The sequence below is a fragment of the Amblyomma mixtum genome, chromosome 8 (genome assembly GCF_055824585.1).
Source record: "Amblyomma mixtum isolate Tamu chromosome 8, ASM5582458v1, whole genome shotgun sequence".
Classification (NCBI taxonomy): Eukaryota; Metazoa; Arthropoda; class Arachnida; order Ixodida; family Ixodidae; genus Amblyomma; species Amblyomma mixtum.
In genome coordinates, this window is record NC_143019.1 from 18,291,877 (window position 1) to 18,314,136 (window position 22,260).

Genomic DNA, 22,260 nt, shown 5'->3' on the forward strand with positions numbered 1-22,260 from the left:
TTCTAAGAATGCTAGGAACGCGTAGATCGAGTTCCCGCGGCAAAAAGACAAGTTCAGAATCCTCTTCAGTGCACCTTTAAGACGGCAGCCGTTTAGTGTCTGTGTGGAAAAAGAAGAACAGGAAGCGATTGGTGTCGATCTCAATTATGGAAATAGTACGAAACTCATTGATGCATGCGGAGATATTAAGACATTTCTCAGGTTGCAGTAGCCTAACGACGGCACTGCAGGCAGGCGGAAGTTTGAAGATTTTCTGAAGCGTTTATGCTTATTTTTATGATCAGCACCGAAGTCGTCGGTGTTGGACATATTTGAATGGTTTTCAGCGAGAAATCGTCCTCGTGTCCTAGAGAAGAGGGCACGAGGAGTTTACGGAAAACAGATTTCAGCCGGCGTGAATATTCGCTGACATGCTACTATGTGTAGGGGAGGGAATATGGAAATAGAGATGGAAGAAGGGTGGTAGAAAACGGTACTGCAATTGAGGAGGGTTGCAACGCAATAGTTCTCCGCATGATGGCTTTTTTGGCTGAGTGCGAAGTCAAGTTGTATGCATGTACAGCGGGTGATCAAGTGTCCGCGCAATTTGGAGTTTGTCTAAAACACCAATATCGCCTAAACAGGCAAGTAGGAATATCATTGGAATATCAATATCATAACAAACAATCCTAGAGTAATTACTAAAGGTGGCGGCACTGAGATAGGTTTATATGACATGCATTTCAGGCTAGCAAAACCTTGATGCCCCTGCGGTTTTACAAGGAGGGAGCAGAGAGGTTCACGGGAGATGATCACGAAATCACAAGTGCAGTCATGATTAATGCAATACTAAATTAAGACGTAAAGAAAAGAGTGCAGAGCTAAGGAAACTGCCAGTACTTATTCAAGTGTTCACATTTTCCGATTTCAAAAGGGGCCGTGAACACGGCAGTGAGCGTACACTCGGAAATATTAAGTTTATATGCTAAATGGTCTTGTATCTACACGACGGTCATTGCTGTGAATTGACTCAACAGAAATGCGGAATAGCTAAAGGAAGGAAGGGAGCGTTATTTTTCTGCCTGCTGAGAGCTGCTTAATCTTTTGCACACTAAAAGCCACGCGCGTTCATTGGCATGCCTATTTCAATTCATACATGCAATGAAAGAAATGAAGAGTACTATATGAATAAGCCTTTGCCACACAGTTTTGTACGAGAGATTTAGATTCATTCAAAGAAATCGCATGATTAGGCAAGGCGACTAAGCCGAAGAAGACTATTCCGGGCCAATGGTCAAGACTTGCTGCCCACCGATCACAACTTCACTGAACAGTCAGTTCCTGCAACGTCAGCCACCATTAGGAACTTCCGCACTTGAAGCCAGCAGTCGTAGCTCAGCTCGTCCAGTTGCATTGCGTCGCCACGTCCACCGATGCACTCCACACGGTGCTTGACCACACCTGCCAACGTCATGTACTCGTCGAGGCCCGTCAAGCATCGAAGGCCCAAAGAGCGCCTGATCATGGCCGCCGCTTCAGCGGCTTCGACACCCGCGCTTTCCTGTACGATGCTGAGGACCCTTTCATGTCTCGACGCCAGCTCGACCACGCGTGCATTGTAGGGATCGTGGTCACCCATGACGAAGCGGGCTGCCCTGGCGACGAAGCTAGCGTTCCGTCTCGTGACGTTCCGGATGACCACGAGCTCTGCGTCACGGCCTTGGCAACCTGGCAGCTCAACGCGGAGCAGGCTACGATTGTTTTCGATGCCCGACACCAAAGTCTGAGAAAAGACGTTGTTGGCTTCGTGGGTGAGCACCGTGAACGACAGTTCGGAAAGATTTCGGTTGCAGATAATAGCGCTCGCAAGAAACTTTGAGCTGTCTTCGCTCAAAGGCAGCTCTTTGACAACGAGTCTGGTGAGACTCTGGTTGGATGCCAGCGCGTTCACCAGGAGCTTTTCAGCGGGAGGTTCGTGTTGCTGGTCCTCGCGCTCCTGCATGTCGACGTAGACGTGCAGTTTTAGGTCCTTCAGTGTGCGTGCTTCCGCTATGTAGGCCGCCATGACAGCCTGGATCCCGTCCAAAAAACAGTACTGCACGCACACACGCAGGGAAGTGATATGGCTGCAGGAGGCGAGGATTACGAATGCTCGATGAAGGGTCTCCAAGTTGTGCAGATGCAGAGAGCTGATGGTGACTGACGTCACCTCGGGACATTCGGGAAGGATGGGAAGGCTACACATGCTCACGTGATGATCTTCAATGTGAACGGCCTTCGCCAAGCGGGAATCCCGAATAATTTTGCATATCTCTTTAAGTCCAGCGCACGCTGGAAGATGGCCAATGTAGACGTTTCTAAGGGTTTTGTTGAGTGCCAGGGCGTGAAAGAAGGCGCAACACTCTTCTTCTGAGAAACCTAAGAGGTCTACAGTAAGCGTCGACAATGTGGTGTTTTCGGGCAGCGCTAAGAGCCAGGGATTGATCCTTGAAGCCGCGTCACCGTCTTGAAGATCCACGCCGTAGAGGATGGTGGACACGACGCAGTTTCTCGACCAGTTAACACTTAGTGTACGCAGACTGCTGTTCCGGGCGATTATTTCAGCAAAGAGAGCTTTGTCTTCGACTTCGTAGATATCTATGTCCACGATCAGCTCTTCCAGCGTCGTCGTCGTCACAACGGCTCTGACCAACGCCTCCAGCGCTAGCCAGCTGGCCTCGGGAGTTCGCACTGTCAGCTTCTTGAGCGCGGAGGGTTCCTTCTCCAGGTAGGCGACGAAGCCATGGAGGAGGTCCATACAGCCGTATGTGAACACGCAATCTCCAACGGTCAGCTCACTGATGGTGTCATTCTGCAAGAGCATGTCTAAGAGCTGGCCTGCGCTGCCGGTGCTCATGTGCAAATCGGCGATATTCAGCGAAGTAAGGCTGATGCTGCCCTGCTCATTAGGGACTAGAAGCAGTGGGGATCTTACGGAGAAGCAGAAGTATTTTTTCCGGACGTCTGCATCAATTTGGTTAGAGGGGATGGCAAGCTTTTCCAAGGTCTCAAGCACGTTCTCTTCACAGTACGGTACGTCCCAGATCGTGAGCTTCCTGACGCTGCGCTTGCCTTGGAGAAGGCTAAGAAGGTAAGGGTCTCTCGCCACCACAAAAGTAAGTTCCACGGCCACAATGCAGTCATGCTGGCCGAGGATGTTTGCGAAGATAATCATGGCGAGACTTTCATAGTCCATGCGTGGGTCTGCCCAAGGGTACGTCAGCGGTCTTCCGGGGACCATGGCGACTGCCAATTCACCTAGGCCGCTCTCCTCCCTTATCTCAAGGCCTACGTACCAAAGAATCTTGTTATATTCGGCGATACGCTGGAAAAGCTGACACACTGGTGCCGCTTCACTTCTGGTGCAGGGCAAGGTTAATGCCGTACGTTTTTTTGACACGTATGTTGATGTAGTTGCCATCACACCGTCGATGGTGAGAGCTTGAAGTTCACTTCAAGATGGCGACTCAAGCGTATAGCAGGCTTCCACGTCAAGACTGGGAAGAAGGAAGGAAGGATACAAGGTTTCAGGAAGTTGCGATCGGAACTGCTCTATGAGGTTAACAATGACTATCAGGAGCTGGAAACATAGCAGGGGGCTATGGGTGGCTTGCTGGAGTTACTAAAGAAGTGAATTTGGGATAGCGAGGCTGGGGTTGGCTCGGAGTAGAGCTATTCAGCGATCTGTGGGAAGAACCTGTGTCCAGCAGCGGACTTAGGTTCCTGGTGATAACGGCCGTTTAGGAATACCGCGCAGTAATTTACAGCGCAATTTGGCTCAGTAATTTGAAACGGGGGAAAATCTTTAGAAGCTTGTACCCACTGAAGGAGCATGATGTGAGTGAACAAGATCCCTATACTCGATCTCACTATTATTTACAGCTGGATAAAAATTACGCATGCGACGAGGCGCCTGCCAGATGGTGAAGACGGGAGTTTGAGGCTTACGTTGCCACTTCAGTGCTGTCTGTTATTAACCTTACACTCCATTTTACTCGGATTTTACTTTATTTTCCACTTGCTCTGCTACACGCATGTTGAATACTAGAGTCGGTGATCTAATGAATTTGGAGGGGCACATGAGTTTACTCTTGTTTTCTGACAGCCACTTAGTACTAGAACTAACACTTCCCATGCAGCATAGCTAATTGGGCCAATAATGAAAATGGATGGTTTTACACAAGACCTACTGAACTACAGACCTGCACATTTGGCGGGGTCCTATGGAGCAGCGTGCGCCAACTTTCGTTAGCTTATTGGCCGTTGAGGGCGCTCGGTTGACCTGTTCGTCTGCTGTCATCATCATCATCGTTTTGCCAATTTGAACAAGATATTTAATACATTTGTTTCGTCTTCTTCTGCTATCTTACCATCAACAATAAAAATATCCACAATAACGACTTTTTTCGCTCTCGATGAGTATAAAAAACGTCTTTCTTTTTATCCGCTTTCTTTTCGTCAGCACCACCGTGCCTAGCATAGATAAATTGGTGTAATGATTACGTGGACAAACGACAAAACTGCCTTGTTTGAAATAAAATGATGGAGGAGGCCATCTTGTTCAACAGGTATAATGTAGCGCCACGCTTCCCGTAGGTGCCTTTTCCTAGCGGCAAAAGGCATGAACTAGAACTTGCGCGCTGGAGCAGTGCCAAATGTGCAGGTCTTTAGTTCAGTAGGTCTTGGTTTTACATTGGTGTTTTTTAGGACCAGCCTTTATCAATATATTTCCAATATTGGACTGATTGCCTGTTCTGCTTAGTTTGGAGACGAGTCTATTTGGCTTGTGAGTTCACGAAAACAGCCCACTTGTGGAAGCCGTCACATGGCCCACGTAGCTTCTCTTCCACCACAGGTAGTGGGATCGGATATGTGTAATTCTTACAAGGTAAGGATGCAAGTACGCTATCGATAGTTTCTACAAGCCACCTGCTGCCTGGAAACAAATGCAGCAAGATAGACACTTCAAAAATTGAGAGAGTGTGAGAAAAACTGAGCTTCAAAAGCTATAAGAGACGGAGGTGAACCATCACGGAACCTGTCAATAATATTTAAAGTATAAACATCGGGAGCCTTGCCCCTAAAGCCTAGGGGAAAGAAAAAAAAAACTACAGGAGTATTGAAACAACTCCAGACAAATTTGAAATAAAAAAACAAGTAAAATGCTTACGTCGTTTGGTTGAAAACATTCATGTAAACTACTTGGCACACCTATATGAAACTGCCTTATCTCCATTGAAAGCTTATGTACTGAGATATGCATAAGAACCCGTCATGCTGTGTTCATAGCGATGTGTTGAGTTGTACTGCGACCGTCAGAACCGTAGTCGGTATGGAGCTTGAAACGTACTTCGAAAAGTACATATCAGTATATGATTGAAATGAACCAGCACCTCGCTAACGCACCTATCAATGACCTGTGCCTGCGGTAAAGATATATAGTGAAATTTGCTCAAAAAGTAATTTCCATTTTTTTCCACATGAAAAGGTGAAAAGACGCAAGGAAACTCTGTCTGTATGAGATGCAATCTGTTCCCGCTTATTCGATTGAGGCGAAAGGCTAAACGCGCCCCTTTTCTGTGCGATGTCAGCGCACGTTAATGATCACATTGACATCAGTTTTTGGTAAATTGGTTTAATTGCGTTAGCAATACTACTGTAGGTTTCGCATCGTCGCGTAGCACCGGCCGGTAGGGACGGATGACCTTGAAAAGCTTTGCTTCAGCCGCGCTCCGCTAGATGGACCGCAGCTACTGCGCAGCTGCGGAAAGTGTTGACGCGCTGTCAAGCCGCTGCTAAGAGCGGCGACCGTTCACTTCGTCACGGTCAGCGGTCACACTCCGTTTGCTCGAAACGCCGTTGAGAGCGCTGCAATTTGGTAGCGCACGACTGTAGTCATGTCGTTACCCGCGGTACTTTAGTGGAGCAGGCGAGGTTACTTTGAACCTCAATCTACTTTCTGTAGTCATGTGGTATTTTTTTATATTTCGCGGGCTTTCTTTAGATGCCGACAAAAAAGGACCCCGTAGGAGATACGATGCTACAATAAACAGGATCGGTTGTTTATAAACCTGCTCTACAACCTAACCTCTACAACCTCTACAACCTAACGTAACGGTCTTGGCACTAAAATGAATATTTGAAAATTTGCATAATTCATCTTAGTTAATTAACAAATTAAGCACAATAAAATATTCTGAGGAGCACCACATGATGGCGAACAATGTACCGTTGGTTTCCGCGGGCTGCGGTTTATCGCTTTTTTTAAATTCTTGGTTCAAGTTACGTGAAAGACCCTGCATATGATTCGCATCGGTCTGCGTGTTAACACCTCAGCAACGTTTTTCTAAGAACATGCAGGGGTAAATGGCTCCCTTGAAGTTGGTCTCAAACATTTGGTCGATTTTGGCCAGCTTTCATTATCGCATGTAGTCGTCCAAAAACCATTAACGCACGAGCGCATTTGTTCTTAGGTACTACATCCCCACGATGTTTCTGGCTGCGGCGTTCGGAAGGGCGCGGGGTAGTCCCGGAGGCGGCGGCGTTGAATGAATAAATCGAAAATTGCTTTTGAGGAAAGGAAAGGGGGCAGTAACTGCCTTAGTGCTCGTGAACCCCAAGAACCCAGCCGAGACAGAAGTGATGAAAGAGGGAATGAATAAAGGGAGAGTTTGACCACGTGGGCACCTTTCCATATTGCACAGCACATGGCGACTTGCGTTTCGCTTTCGTCTAAACGCTGCCGTCGAGGCCGGAATTCGGTCCTGCGTCCTTAAGCTCGGAAGCCAGGCGAGGTATGTTTCGATGGAGGCGGAATGCAAAATTGGTCGCTGGCTGTGCGCTATCAGTACACCGTAAAGACCACCGGATGGTCGAAGCACTCCGCTACATCACCTCATTTTATCTCCCTCCAAAGCTTCGCTCTAGACCGGTTCTAAGCGAGAAAGCTAAGGCGCGTTCACAATGGCGTGTCGCGAAGGCTGCTTGGTTTGTGGTTTGATTTGTGGAGCTTTAACGTCCCAAAGGGACTAAGGCTATTAGGGACGCCGTAGTGAAGGGCTCCGGAAATTTCGACCATCCGGGGTTTAACGTGCACTGACATCGCACAGTACACGGGCCTCGAATTTGACCGCCGCAGCCGGGATCGCACCCGCGTCTTTCGGGTCAGCAGCCGTGCGACATAACCACTGAGCCACAGCAGCGTTTGCGTGACCTTTTCTGGTCGAGTCGCGACGGGCGCCAAGGTGGTGGTGGTGGAACTTTATTTCCAGCGGATATAGAGGAGCGACCCGAAGTCACCCCCCGCTTAAACGGCGGCCGCTATCCCTTGGGCAGCGGAGGCGTCTTCAGCCAGCTGGAGGAGCTTGATCTGTGTCCCCGGGTCGGGGCTGAGCAATAGAGCCTCCCAATGATCAGAGTCGGTAATGAAGCGACTCGCGGGTAGGGACTGCGGGCAGTTCCAGATCATATGATTTAGATCGGCTTTGGCATCACAATTTTTGCATTTGTCTGAGTAGAGTCCATCCGAATAGAAGCTACACAATTGGGGATTTGGATAGGTTTTAGTTTGAAGTTTACGCCAGGCTTTGGCCTGTTGCTTGGAAAGCGTTTTATCTGCTGGGGGAAATCTGAGTCTTGCAAGCCTGTAGTGCTGCAGGATTTCTCTGTAAGAAAACAACCTGTCCTTGCCGGAGTATAGGGCGGGTGGACTGCACGACCCAGCTCGGCGGGACAGTTCTCGAGCTAGGTTATGAGCCGCCTCATTACCAGCAAGGGAGGCATGAGAAGGCGTCCAGATTAGGCGAATGCGCCGCGTGGGCTGATAATTTAGCAGAATCCGTGCTGCTTGTGGAGAGATTCTTCCAAACATGTAGTTACGTATTGCCAATTTTGAGTCGCTGCCAATGGTTTCTGCCGAGGATCCCGCAATGGCTAGAGCAATGGCTGTTTCTTCACCAACATGTGTGTGTTGAGTGCGTATAGTGCCCCCAGTTATGAATGTACCACATTCATTGGTGACCACAGCTACCATCTTGTCAGCCGAAGAATCTGCTGCATCAACATATACCACAGAGGTATCATTAAGGAAACGTTTGCCTAATGATTTGGCTCTCTCTGCACGACGTTCAGCGTGGAAATCGGGGTGCATGTTCCGAGGTAGTGGAGGAATGACCAGAAGCTGACGTATATGCTTGGGAAGGTCAGTTGTTGGTCCGCTTTGTCGTTCGTATGTTATGCCGAGTGTGGACAGAATGTGTCTGCCAGTTGGTGTGGCCGTTAGTCGTTCGTACTGCGAGACGGTTACCGCTTCAATAATCTCACTTAGGGTGTTATGAAGACCGAGACCTAAGACTTTCTCAGTCGCTGTGTGCATGGGTAGCCCAACTGCCTGTTTGACGCATTTTCTGATTATGGCTTCCACTTTCTCTTTTTCAGCTGACTTGAGATGTAGGTAAGGGCATACGTAAGCGATGCGGCTGATCACAAAAGCTTGTACTAAACGGAGAGTATTGCTTTCCCTCAATCCCGAGTGGCGGTTACTAATGCGGCGAATGAGTCGCATAATTTGCTGCGAGGTTCCCTGAAGCTTCTGAATTACGTCACCATTGAAGCCGTGTTCTTGTAGAATTAGGCCCAAGATTTTAATTTTGGGTACTCGAGGAATGGGGACTCCGCGAATACTGAGTTCGATGGCCGGTGGGGGTTGCGCAAGGGATCTGATTTTGCGGAATATGAGAAATTCAGATTTGGCTGGAGAGCACCGCAACCCCCTGGGGTCTACATAGTTCCCCACGATATCGATGGCACGCTGGAGTCTCTCTTCGATTTCGGCATCACTGCCCTCGGCGGTCCACAAGGTGATATCGTCAGCGTAGAGGCTGTGGTGGAGTTGCGGGATCTGCGCTAATTGGTGTGGAAGTTTCAACATTGCAACGTTGAAGAGAAAGGGTGACAGGACCGATCCCTGCGGGGTGCCCTTGTTGCCGAGGGGGAAGTCACGCGAGTGGAGACCTCCTACTTGAAAATGCGCCTTTCTACCTGCGAGAAAGTCGCGGATATAGTTGAAGGTGCGGGCTCCCACCCCGAGTTCATGAAGGTTCTCCAAGATCGCATCATGTCTGACATTGTCAAAGGCCTTTTCCAGGTCGAGTCCAAGAATTATTCTGGTGTCCCGCGTTTTTGCCTCAATAATGTGATGTTTGAGCTGAAGCATTACATCCTGCGTAGAAAGTTTTGGTCGAAAGCCAATCATGGTTGGGGGGTACAGCTCGTTCTCCTCCATAAACCTGTTTAGGCGGGTATGAACTACGTGCTCCATGAGCTTACCTACACAAGACGTGAGCGAAATTGGCCTGAGGTTCTCAAGGCTGAGTGCCTTCCCGGGTTTTGGAATGAGAATGATCTCTGCCGTTTTCCATATTTGTGGGATTGAGCCCTCCGTTTAATAAACAGATTCACAACAGCGCTACGGAACAAGGACAAAAGGAACACGAAAAACACAGGACGGGCGCTGCGTAGCCCACAACTAGCCCACACAACCAACTAGCCCACACCAGAATTCTCTGAGCCCTCCGACCAGCATTTCTGCATATACTCAGTTAGTGATTGTAGCGACTGTTCATCTAGGTTGCGGAGGATCTTGTTGGATACTGCATCTGGGCCAGAGGCGGATTTACAGTTTAGCCTGGCAATCTCTGCCCTAACCTCATCCACAGTAATCGGGGAGTCGAGCTGCGTGTTTTCCGGACCAGCATAATCTGGGAAGGCTTGGATAGGAGCATTGCCAATATATCTGTCTTTAAGTTCAAGGAAAAGGTCCTCTGGTGTGCCTGCGTATGCATGCACAAGCTTTTGCAGGTTCTGCCTCTGGGTGGTTTTGCTACCTGCAGGGTCAAGTAGATGACGGAGCAAGTTCCAAGTCTTAGAGACTCCCATATTGCGATCCATGCGGTTGCAAATGTCCTCCCAGTTTTGCTGAGTAAGTTTCACCGCATGATCCTCGATCTCCTTGTTTAGCCTAGCTATTCTTCTGCGCAGATTGCGGTTCCACCGCTGTCGTTTGAGTCGGTTCTCGAGTCCTCTCTTTGCCTCCCATAGGTGAAGAAGCCGGCTGTCCGCAATCTCCAGGTGGTCAGCCTGCTCTAACGTACGGGTGGCTGCCTTCGTATCTTGGCAAAGATCCTGTGCCCCGACATCTATGTCTAGCATATCGGGGGTATCAGCTTCTCGGGCGGCCCTTTTAGCGCGGAACATGTCCCAATCGACAAGGGTGGGAGCTCGAGCGCTACGACGCTTGGGGCCAGTCGAAGCCACTATTTCCAATATGTAGTGATCGCTGCCGAAATTTTGTTGAGTGTTTATCCATGTTGGAGTGCCCGAATTTTTAGCAAAAGTCAGATCGGGAGTCGTATCCCTGGAAACACTGTTGCCGCAGCGGGTGGGGACTACTGGGTCTGTAAGAAGAGTCAACCCACACTGTTGTGCGGTGAGCCACAATTTTCGACCTTTAATGTCCTCCTGTGGGTACCCCCAAGCCGGGTGTTGCGCATTAAAGTCTCCCGTGAAAATGACGGGGTGATTGCCTGCATGTTTCAGGGTCGCCTGAAAGAGCGGGCCAAAGCATGCTTTCCGTAACTTTGGGCTGCTATAGACATTCAGCACAAACAGACTGTGGTCAGGTTTCCTAGGCGGAATTAATTCGACTAGCACGTGTGTGACATTTGTGACTGGGGTATCGTGCTGGACAACCGTAATATTTCGTTTGACGAGAGTCGTGACTCCAAGCGTGTCACCCCCCGATGAAAAGGATTGATATCCAGCTAGCTTGCTATTGGTTTGTGTCTCTTGTAGTGCGATTAGTCCGGTCCGTCCCTATTGTGGAGGAATTGTTGGAGTACAGCTCGTTTGCGGTTAAATCCTCGGCAGTTCCACTGCCAGATGGTGTAGTTTGGTTGTGGCGCCATATTGGGCTAGTCTGATACCGCTTCAGAAGAAGCGGGTTTGCGAATTTTGACGGGAAAGAGCCTACTCTCTGCCTCCTGCTGCCAGGTGCCTAAGTTAAGTAATTCCTGCCGGTGTGTGCATAATTCTTCCATGATGGAAGTCATTGTAAGCTGCATTTGAATGAGGGTGTTGGTAGTCTGCGTTTGCGCTTCTTCAATTTTGTGAATGCTGTCGGCTAGTTTTTGGTCTTCGGAGAGGGAACCGCCCGCTTTTCGCTTAGGCGGGGGTGCCCGCGGTGATTCAACATGCATGTCCGCTCCGGCGGAGGTAGAAGGGGTAGGGTTATTGGCGCCAACGGTCATAGGCGGTGACCCAGTCTGCATTTGTTGCTGTTTTAGAGCGGCATTTTCTTTCTTTAGTTCCTCCACCTCGCGAAGTAATTTCCCTACCAGCACTTTCAGGTCTGCTAGCTCAGAGGGGTTGGAGTTAGATTTCTGGGAGGCTTTATCTGCCCAGCCTACCTTTTGCGTGCCGACGGCGTCCTGGTTCAAACCGGGGTTCCGTGGCTGGTGTGAAGGAGTACTGGATTTGGAGGCGGACCGGCCTCTCTGTTGCAGTCGTGGAAAAGAGCTGGATCGATGTCTATAGTCCGTCCGCACAAAGAACACACTTCGTATTTTTTTTTGTAGAGGCAGCAACGAATCATGCCACCACCGAAGCTGATCCAACGGGGAACTCTCTCACCGTTGACAGCGTCCGATAGATGTTTGGGAACGCCTTGGATCACTCCTTTACCACTGCCGTCCGGCGTGGCGACATACGAGGTGATGGCGATCTTGTTCTCGCCGTAGGTGAGCTCCTGGATGCTTAAGTAGCGTTCCACTCGTGCCGCGGAATGGGTGGCCACCAGTATGGTGTGTTGCTTGAGGTTGAGGAGCATGCAGTCTTCAGAAGATTCCGCCAAGGTTACACCCGCGGCGTCACGAATGAGTTGAAAGATTCCGAGTTGGCCACAGCTCTCGAGTATACGGAGGCCGCCCGATGGCCGGAGTATCACCTTGGTTACGCCCTTGGGTAGGCGAGGTAGGTTTGACGCCACCGATTGTCGAGCAAGTCGTCGGCCAAGCTTTTTCGCAGAGGAGTCGGCGGATTGCCGCATGCTGCCCTGTCCCTGGGCGCAATCGGTTCCATTGTGTGCCGCGGGGTCAGTCCTTCGGCGTTCGTGACCGGATCGTTGAGATTCACCGACGGTGAACCAACCATATTGGTGCGAAACTTCTTCGGGGGCTATATCAGTCCCCTCCACGGTGACTTCCATATCCAATGTTGGACGAAGATCCCACTCAGAAAATGTGGCACAGCCCCGTCAGAGCGGGGTCGCTAGGCCTGGCGTAGGCCTAGCGGGCCGTGCGTACCGGCGAGAGCCGAATCGCAAAAAAGTCCGAACAAACAGGCAAAAAGGGACTTGCCGATGCGTTCGATGGCGTTATCCGAGCTTCAAACACGAAATCCAGGCGAGAGCGGTGTTGAGCGTCGCTGAATTCAGCGGTGGGCATGGGTGAAGCGAGGAGCGTTCGCACAAGCGTCCCATCCACGCCACGTCCAGCCTAAAAGTCCACGGGCGCCAAGGGACAAAGTTTTTCACACACGAGTCAAATATGCGTCCTGCTTCGTGAAACCTTTCCGTCTGAACAAGATTGAGCGGCCGAGACACCGCTTAAGTACTCTTACCCTTCGGCGTCTGCTCTCTCATGTAGTCGTGATCCCTTCAGCCATGGACGCCATGGATGCATATGACGACGCGGGTTCGATCCCGGCCACGGCAGTCGAATTTAGATGGAGGCGAAATTCTAGAGGCCCGTGTACTGTGCTATGTCAGTGCACGTTATAGAACGCCGGTGGTCGAAATTTCCGGAGCCCTTCACTACGGCGTCCCTTATAGCCTGAGGCGCTTTAGGACGTTAAACCCCCCAAAACAAACCAAACTACTAAACCGAATAAGGTGTGAGCGTGAAAGACGAGGGACTCACCAGCTTCAGGGTCGCAGGCATGAAGTCCTTCGGGTGAAGGTCAGCCAACGGCTGCTCCTGCTCTGGCTCTGCGCTCTTAGAAGTGATGATGATGATGATGTCCTCAGGCTGAATAAGTGGCACGCTCAAGACTCGCACGAGGGCCCACTTCATTGTCGTCGCAACCAGCACTCGCACTCTCTCCCAGCGCGAAGGAAAAAGAAAAGAGAGAAGAAAAAAACGCTTTCGGCTTTTCTTTATTTGGTCATTTTCATTCCTAACGTCCAAATCTCTTACATTATTTGACCTTTCCAGTTTCTTTATTAATTTATATTCAATGTCATTCGTTCTGCAGTCAATCTTGACCAATCCTAGGGTCTCTTTTTAGCCACTTTTTTCCTGCACTGGGAAAAAAAATGGAGCCATACTACACTGGCTACAGTAGTGTAGCCAGCGCATCATGGCTCCATTTTTTTTGCCAGTGAAGAAAACGTGTAGCTCTGGCCACCTACACGAACGCATTTCCTTTACGCATAGAGTAGGTTGCGACTGAGAGAAGGATGAAAAGGAAAGTGCACGGGCCTGCCAACTGGCTCGAGCCGAGCCACCACCGCTGCCACGTGCAGATAGAAGAGAGTTGAAAGATAAGAGGACAGAGTAAAAGACAGTAAAGACGCGCGTCGCAACAACCGCGTCCGCCGGAACGGACGCTGGCTGAAAAATACAGATACACGTCCGCAGCCCGAAGGCTGCAAACCGGATGCCACAGATTACGCAGATTACGTGTAGAGTAGCTCGACAGCTATACTTTATACATCGCTTTCTTTGGACGTATAGGCTAACAGACGAAAAAATTGCCGACGATTACGTTCTTCATAATGCGAAATTTGAGCGCAGCTCATCAGCTGTTTCAGCTTTTCGATAGATTGAGGCAAAGAATTCGAGCAAGACATGTATGTGCAATTACAGACAAGTCGCTATTTTTCACACACATTCCTCCTTCAAGAAACACTCCACTAACAGTTCTTGATTATCATGATGGAAGCTTTGCGTTCCGAGAAACAGATGGATATATGCTCGACGTGCTGCACCAATGCCTGGTTTTCAAAGATGAATTCAGTGCAAGTATTTCGCGAGGTTGTCACAGCTGTGGGAGCGGTTACGAGCGAGAGGAACGGGATGTTCTCCCGCATGAGTGGTGAGAGATTCCCGTTTGTCTTTATGACTACATTAAAGTCCCCATCAACCCTGCCACCCCGACAGGTGGCAGCGTTTCTGGCACAACGTTGTCAATGCCAAACAGTGTAGCCAAATCATGCAGTGCACATCTGTCACTACCGCCATGTAGCTTAAAACACGATTGAGGTGTCCACTGTTCTAAGAGGGCAGTTATGCGCCTTCTCTCTGGTTCAGGTGTCCACCGAGGTATGTGAGACCGATACTGCTCCTTTGCTTTCCTCAAAAACCAATTTACAAATTTTCCTTCTGTTTTCCAAGCCCCCGCTCTATTGGTTTCGCAGATGTGGGAGACAGATACTGCGCATTTCCTTAAAAAAAAATGGCTGAGGCTTAGCTTAGATTAAGCCTAGTCAGATGCGAAGCATATTGTCTCCGAGTTGCATATCGAGCACGCCGCTTGGCTAGACATTCTTCACGCTCTTCATCAGTCTCTGTAGCACGCCGCAACTTTTGCTTCTCATTCCAACGAGCAGCCCTGTCTCCAGGAGGCATCTCTATCCCGTGTACGCCTAGCAGAGGCAGGCGCACCCCCTTGTATACCGCCGCTCCAGCATCACGTGTTCACTACAGCGCACCTAGCGGCAGAAGCAGGAAACACATTGGTCGCGACGCCTCGCGCGACGGCGCGAGCTGGGGCCCCGTTTCTCCTATGTCGTTACGTCACGCATCACGTGGTCCTCCTCGGTCGCGACGCCTCGCGCGACGGCGCGAGCTGGGCCCCCGTTTCTCATCTGCTGTGACGTCACGCACCACGTGGTCATCCTTGGTCACGACGCCTCGCGCGACGGCGCGAGCTGGGGCCCCGTTTCTCCTATGTCGTTACGTCACGCATCACGTGGTCCTCCTTGGTCGCGACGCCTCGCGCGACGGCGCGAGCTGGGCCCCCGTTTCTCATCTGCTGTGACGTCACGCACCACGTGGTCATCCTTGGTCACGACGGCTCGCGCGACGGCGCGAGCTGGGCCCCCGTTTTTCATCTGCTGTGACGTCACGCATCACGTGGTATGACATGGAGGTCACGAAAGGTCAATGGTAACGACACCGCCGCGCTCGAGGAGCTGGGTTGGGCTATTTTAGTATGCTTCGCATAAAAAAACTCTGTTTCTCCCGTAACCGAGAGTAGAGTAAGCATGAAATGTTTACGGGCATAACACGAAACGTACGCAGACACGACGAGACGCAGGCCTGACAAGAATGTATATGCAGCACGTTCGAAACTGTCTAAAGTGCACAGAGGCGCAAGCGTTTTCCGCACCACTTTGCCTATGTGACACTGGTGGCGTCACTACTGGATTACGTCACACATAATTCATGACTAAGTAATGGGAAATTACTAATTAGTGACTAATTACTGATTAATGACAAATACTATTTTACTGCTAATTAATGACGCTTAAGCTTTGCCTTTAGGTGTGGAACGCGACAACGTGTTGTAACGCTGCCAGGCAGTCCACGGAAAGCCACCATGCGTTCGGCGCGATGCCTTACCCTTTGAACGCGACGCTTTTTGAGGAAAGGAAATTACGCAGTAATTCTCTGTCATATCGGTGGGCACCCGAACTGCAGCGTACAGGAAGGGAGGAACGCCACCACCCGTTCGGCGCGATGCCTTGGCCTTTGAACGGCTTTTTGAGGAAAGGAAATGGCGCAGTAATTCTCTATCTCGGTGGACACCCGAACCGCAGCGTAAAGGAAGGGAGGAACGCCACCACCCGTTCGGCCCGATGCCTTGCCCTTTGAACGCAACGCTTTTTGAGGAAAGGAAATGGCGCAGTAATTCTCTATCTCGGTGGACACCCGAACCACACCGTAAAGGAAGGGAGGAACGCCACCACCCGTTCGGCCCGATGCCTTGCCCTTTGAACGCAACGCTTTTTGAGGAAAGGAAATGGCGCAGTAATTTTCTATCTCGGTGGACACCCGAACCGCACCGTAAAGGAAGGGAGGAACGCCACCACCCGTTCGGCCCGATGTCTTGCCCTTTGAACGCAACGCTTTTTGAGGAAAGGAAATGGCGCAGTAATGCTCTGTCATCTCGGTGGACACCCGAACGGCACTTTAAAGGAAGAGAGGAATGCCACCACCCGTTCGGCGCGATGCCTTGCCCTTTGAACGCAACGCTTTTTGAGGAAAGGAACTGGTACAGTAATTCTCTGTTATCTCGGTGCACACTCGAACCGCGCCGTACACGAAGGGAGGAACGCCACCACCCGTTCAGCACGAAGCTACCGGCGCTTGTATGCCGGTCCTGTAGAAGGGCTTAGAGAGTCTCGTTAAATCTCGTACGGTGCCCGGATGTTCTCGTTTAAGTGCCCGGATGAGTGGAATTCAGTGCCCGGATGAGTGGAATTCAGCGCCCGGATGTTGGATTTCGGACTCGGCGTGACGTCACCACACTGCCGACAACGGGAGCTAAAAGCATTTCATGCTTAAAAAAATAGGAAGGCACTGGAAATTCTAAAGTGTGCTTGGCGAAAGCCTTGCGGTCAACCCACTGCGGCTTCGCCGAACCGCTTGGCGCGGAATCACTGGGCCGCTTCGGAGCCATGCGCTTCACTCGACTGCAACGAGACGTCTGGCGAAGGAGCGGCGGTGTAGCTGCAACAGCCGGCGCGCGCGCGCTCGTTCTACCGCTACTGTGCGACGTGACGGTTGCTATGCACAGCTGCGCCCCCCACTGGCACGCCGGTTGCTAAGGAGGGGAGGAGGTTGCGCTTTTACTCTTTCCTTTCCATGCACCTGCTCCCTTGCTTTCGCAGCTTAAAGGGTGGCCACTGTTGGTTACAACGGACAACGGCGACGGCGACGCCGCGAAACGCAGAAACGGACGCCTAAAGCCCGACCCACATGGAGCGGTTTTCTCGCGGAAAACCTGCGTACGGCCGCCCGGCGGCGGCCGCTTGGCCGCCGGCGGCCGTTCGCCGCCGACCAAGCAGTGCTAGATACGTTCGCCCGGCGGTCAGCCGCTCACCGGAAGCGGCGAATGCGAGCTGTCAGCGCGGACCAATGAGGGCGCTCTCTTCCCGCATCTAGCTTCCGCCCGCGCGCGGCGACAAACATGGCGGCGCCTTTCGAAGCCGGACTCCTCGCTTTGGACTGAATTCTCGTTGTTGCTGCCTTTTTCACTGCGTTCACTGGCCGTAAATGGAGCACCGGTCTTTCGCTTCCTCTCGCCTTGCCTATAATAAAACTTATAAGTGATAAATTTGCCTTAATTTTTTATTTAGAGTGACGATTCTCCCACTTCTAGGCTTAAGAGGAGAGCCGGTTAGTTTACAATAATGGTTCCTGTCCCGAGAACCAGATGGCGCTACTATAGGCTGAGTCTATTTTTGCGTCTCTGCTAGCAGCAGCTGCCGGTGGCTCGGCGCGCAGGGTGAAACCGAGTGGGGGTGGAGTGGAGAGGGGAGATAGCATACGCTGAACTAAAAAGTGAGAATGCGCCCTCCAATAAACAATGGCTTTAGAGTAAGCTTACAAATCTTTTTTTTTTGTTTTTGTCGGCAGCGGTTTGGCGGCAGCCGCCCGTTTTCCGCCTCTTGTGGTGCGGCACAGCGGCGGTGCGTCCGCGTTCCGCCGCGCCGCTCAAAATCCGCAGCGCAAGTTCGCTCCATGTGGGTCGCCCTTAAGAGCTCGTCTATATAGGCGGGTAGCCCTCTGGCTACCCTCTGTCTGTTGGATATTAAAAGTTTTCCTATCCTATCCTATCCTATCCTATCCTATCCTATCCTATCCTATCCTATCCTATCCTATCCTATCCTATCCTATCCTATCCTATCCTATCCTATCCTATCCTATCCTATCCTAAGAGCTGCGCTCTAAAAAGAAGGTGCACGTTTCAAACACCGAACGCCATTTTTTAAAGGTAAGCAGCGCGAGCGGTTGCAGCGCAGCCTCGAAAGTCCGTGAAGTTCGTCCGACTGGACGCACCCGCGCGTCGCAGACAGTGGCAACCTTACCTTCAATGGAGATTAAATCGCTTACAGCACCGAAAGACGCAGGTTCGATACCGGCCGCGGCGGTCGAATTTCGATGGGGGCAAAATTCTAGAGGCTCGTGTACTGTGCGATGTCAGTGAACGTTTAGAACTACAGGGGGCCGATATTTTCAGAGCCCTTCACTACGGCGTCCCTCATAGCCATAGTCGCTTTGAGACGTTAACAACCCGCGACTGAAAGTGCGTATTTTAGTCTGCTGAACGGCACTTCGCGTTAAAGTAAGCCATTTCGTTCAGTTGGCATCGATGCCTGGCCACCCACGTGAAAAATGGAACTATATTTGCATAAATGATCATTTAAATACATGTATATTTTAGTGCGAAGCTCCCTACTCTTACAGTGTCGTCTTTCAGGTCTGTGTATTGATACGACGGCGTCTCAAGAGCCCGCTGGCTGAAAGCCAAGAAACAGCCATTGAAAGTGGCACCCCATATGCCACCCGCAGATCGCCGGTTTCAACGCGGGGTAGAACGCTGTTCCCCTTGTGATGAGAGAAACATGAATGCTTGAATGCTTTGCATTTCACCCGAGGAACTCGTCGTCGACCCTTCTTCCGATGATGAACTTACTGTGCAAGAAATTTAGCGAGAATTTTGAGATATGCAGCATGCATATCCGCTGAGCAGGCGGTACAAGATTGTGTGTTGCGCTCAACTTGAGAGGAAACAAAAATGTCCTTTGGATTTATTTACCGTAACAACGCCAGGCGCAAAAACCTTTTGCAGTATGTAATTCTTCATTGCATGTTATAGTATATTACGGCGGTTAAAAAGTTGAGAGGTCTGTTCCCGAGGACGACGATGTTCGGTATCACCGTATCACGCTATTGGCTTACGCTCGTGAAGACAAGTGCAGTGCCTTTACGTCATAGGCTTAGCCCCGCCCTTCACTCGCCTACATGAGCTTGAACGAAGTGCAGCTCAGTGTAGGTTCAAAAAAATTGTCGGGGGTTTAGCTTTGGTTACGGCTAGTAGGTTGCGAAAGCAATACTCCTTGGCTACGCCTTAGCACGGCTTGTGGTGTACCTTGGTGGTGCCCTTGGTTAAACATGCGTTCTCCATGGCTTTCCCTTTGGGTCAAGCTCATGGTGTACCCATGTATTGTTTGGCTGTGTGATTAAACTGAGGCCAGAGATAGATTGTACTGTGGTTGCAGTTTATTTATGCCTATAAATACGCTTCGGTGATCCGTGAAGAAATTGCTTTTGGTTTCAACTTGGGGGATGATGAATTCGTCGGTGGTGGTGGTGAAAAACATTTATAATGCAATAAATATTTACAGAGAGGTGATTGGGGTAGGCCCTATTGGCCCTTTCCCCTAACAATACTAGGTGGAGCCCCTATTCCGGGGCCCCATTGGCAAGCAACGCCGCCCGCGTCCGGTGAACCAAGGCCTTTTGGGTCTTTAGGTCCTGACAGCCGAGCAGGGCCGCCTCCCAGTCCTCTCTGGTGGGGTTGGGGTTGGGGGGGATAGATGGGTTTGACTGACACGCCCAAACCATGTGGAAGGTGTCAGCCACCTCCCCACAGAACTGGCACGCGCCATCAAAGGATGTATTGAAATGTTTAAGCACCGCCGGGCACAGTACAGTGTTAGTAAGAATTTTGATGAGGAGGCGCTCGTCAGCGCGATCCAGACCCTTACAAGGGGCCGGGTAGCGCCGGTGCTCCTCCTTGTAGTAATCGGTGATTTGTTTGAATGTAATGGCCAGATTGTCTGATTGGGAGTACCCTTCCAAGGACAGGGAGATAGCCCGGGGAGAGAGTGCGCGGGCGGCCTGATCGGCCTGTTCGTTTCCCTGGAGTCCCTGGTGACCGGGGGCCCAAATCAGGTTGCGTGGAGTTGGATCTTCAGATCGACAGCTATATTCCAGTATGCGCCAGGCAAGCGGGGGAGCCCAGCCCAACTCGTAGTTCCGACAGGCCCCTCGCGAGTCGGTGATGATGTGTTTAGACTTGGGAGTAGTGAGAGCAAGAGCAATGGCAATCTCCTCCGCGTGTGTTGCGCTGTAGGCTTTGAAAGTGAGCCCGTTGACTGTGTTTGTGTTGTGTACGACTGCGGCCGTGTACCACACCCCGTGGTGTAGGCCGGCAACGTCCACGTAATACACATGTTGTTGGTTACCATAGTATCGCGCCAACGCTTCCGCGCGCGCCTGGCGACGACCACTATGGTCTTCTCTGGACATGTTGCGGGGAAGGGTTCGGACCCGGAGGGCGCGCCTCCAGGGTTCTGGCACTCTCTCCCTTTCCTCAATATGGTAGTCATGTTTGATGTGTAGCCGGTCCAAGAGGCGGTGACCGGACGTGGTCTGTGCAAGACGCGTGTATTGGTTGACTAAGTGGGCCTCTCGAAGCACCCGAAATGTGTTCACCACGCCCAAGGCCAGAAGTCGCTGGTTGGACGTGGTGACCGGGAGGTCGAGAGCCCGCTTGATGACTTTCCGGTGGATGACCTCCAGTTGGTCATCATCATGTTTGCGCAGGTGCAAGTAGGGGGTTGAGTACAGGATTCTACTCGTTACGAAAGCATGGACAAGCCGCAGTGCATCCTTGCTTCGTAATCCGCCCCGCTTGTTGGAGACCCGGCGGACCATGCGGCCCACCTGGTCTCCCACCGTGCGAAGTTTGGCTAGGGTGGTGTCGACTCTGCGTTGGTGGTGTATGAAGAGACCAAGGACGCGGATCTCCTTGGACTCCCGGATCGGTCCCGAGGGGATACTGATGCAAAGCGGAGTTGTGTCCCGAGGGGAGGGACGTATGTGCACAAATTCTGATTTAGACGGGGCGCACTGGAGTCCGCAGTAGGCCGTGTAGTCGTCGACTAGGGTCGCCGCTGCTTGCAGGCAGGATTCCATGTGGCCCAGGTTACCTTGCGTGGCCCAGATTGTAATGTCATCCGCATAAAGAGCGTGATGTATCCCGGGCAAAGAGGACAATTTGGAGGGAAGATGAAGCATTGCCAAATTGAAGAGGAGGGGAGACAGGACCGCGCCTTGAGGTGTTCCCCTCGAGCCGATGGTGTATGGCCCGTGTTCCGCATCTTGTATGCGTATGTAGGCTTGACGGTCTGTAAGAAATTGTTTTATGTAGTTGAATGTTTTGTGGCCACAGTTGGTGTTACTGAGGTGGTCCAGGATTACTTCGTGCTTGACGTTGTCGAATGCGCCTTTGAGATCCAAGGCCAGGACCACCTTCCTTTCCTTTCCTTTCCTTTCCTTTCCTTTCCTTTCCTTTCCTTTCCTTTCCTTTCCTTTCCTTTCCTTTCCTTTCCTTTCCTTTCCTTTCCTTTCCTTTCCTTTCCTTTCCTTTCCTTTCCTTTCCTTTCCTTTCCTTTCCTTTCCTTTCCTTTCCTTTCCTTTCCTTTCCTTTCCTTTCCTTTCCTTTCCTTTCCTTTCCATCTTTCCTTGACCCACCCCGGTCAAGGAAAGATGCGGCCTTTGTGGCCAAAACGTGGGGCTTGATACTGAGGGGATGGCCCCCCACGTCTGCAATCCTATCTGTTTAATCTGCGGGGGCCCGCACCTCACCAGCTCCCGCGAATGCACCGCGAAATTCATCAAGTTGCCGCAGCCAGGGCCCAGGACGCCACCCAAGGGAGCCAATGCCGGCGCTACACGGGGAGGGCGGCAGCGAAACAACCAGAAGACGCCACGGCGTGGCGTGATGCCTCCCCCTGGCAAGACAGCAACAGTAACGCCACCACCCGGAGCAGCGGAGTTCCCAGCTCTCAGCGCTTCATCGGCGGCGCCGCCTGCAACCAACCCAAGGTAGGCAGCTGGGTGAGGGTCGCCTCCTCTCCTTCCCCTCCTCCCTCCTCCCCCACCAGCACCGCCGAGACACAGGAACTCAAGCGCGAGCTCGCCCTCTTGCGAGCTCAAAACGAAAAACTAGCCAGCGAGCTTAACTCGCTCAAATCCCAATTCCATACTCCGCCCGCGTCGAGCGACGAGGCAGAAAACATAACAGACAGGGAGATCCCTCCTCCTGTGGAGAGTCGCGCCGCGGCCCTGGAGACCCGGGTGACCGCAATTGAAACACAATTGGCTGACC

At 51.3% G+C, this 22,260-nt stretch overlaps 2 protein-coding genes across 11 annotated transcripts in view; both read right to left on the bottom strand.

Annotated features, from left to right (window-relative positions):
• LOC149331555 (uncharacterized) overlaps nucleotides 1-13,152 on the bottom strand; it is a 43,877-nt gene extending 30,725 nt beyond the window's left edge. For 3 of the 10 annotated variants that reach the window (XM_089556723.1, XM_089556720.1, XM_089556730.1), the window contains exon 1: nucleotides 12,993-13,152. In XM_089556723.1, the coding sequence (XP_089412849.1) occupies nucleotides 12,993-13,145 (153 nt within the window). In that variant the 5' untranslated portion in view covers nucleotides 13,146-13,152. Of the gene's footprint in view, nucleotides 1-3,314; nucleotides 3,364-12,992 lie in introns of those variants that run through there. The other 7 variants (XM_089556728.1, XM_089556732.1, XM_089556726.1 and 4 more) reach the window with 7 other exon arrangements.
• LOC149331556 (uncharacterized) lies at nucleotides 102-3,290 on the bottom strand. Its single transcript, XM_089556733.1, has one exon. The coding sequence runs from the start codon at nucleotides 3,257-3,259 to the stop codon at nucleotides 1,295-1,297; it is 1,965 nt and encodes a 654-aa protein (XP_089412859.1). The 5' UTR covers nucleotides 3,260-3,290; the 3' UTR covers nucleotides 102-1,294.
• Nucleotides 13,153-22,260: the final 9,108 nt, after the last annotated feature.

Bases quoted from the DNA above. Each gene is read 5' to 3' on its own strand.
- LOC149331556 (XM_089556733.1), bottom strand. From the start codon at position 3,259: ATGGTCCCCGGAAGACCGCTGACGTACCCTTGGGCAGACCCACGCATG.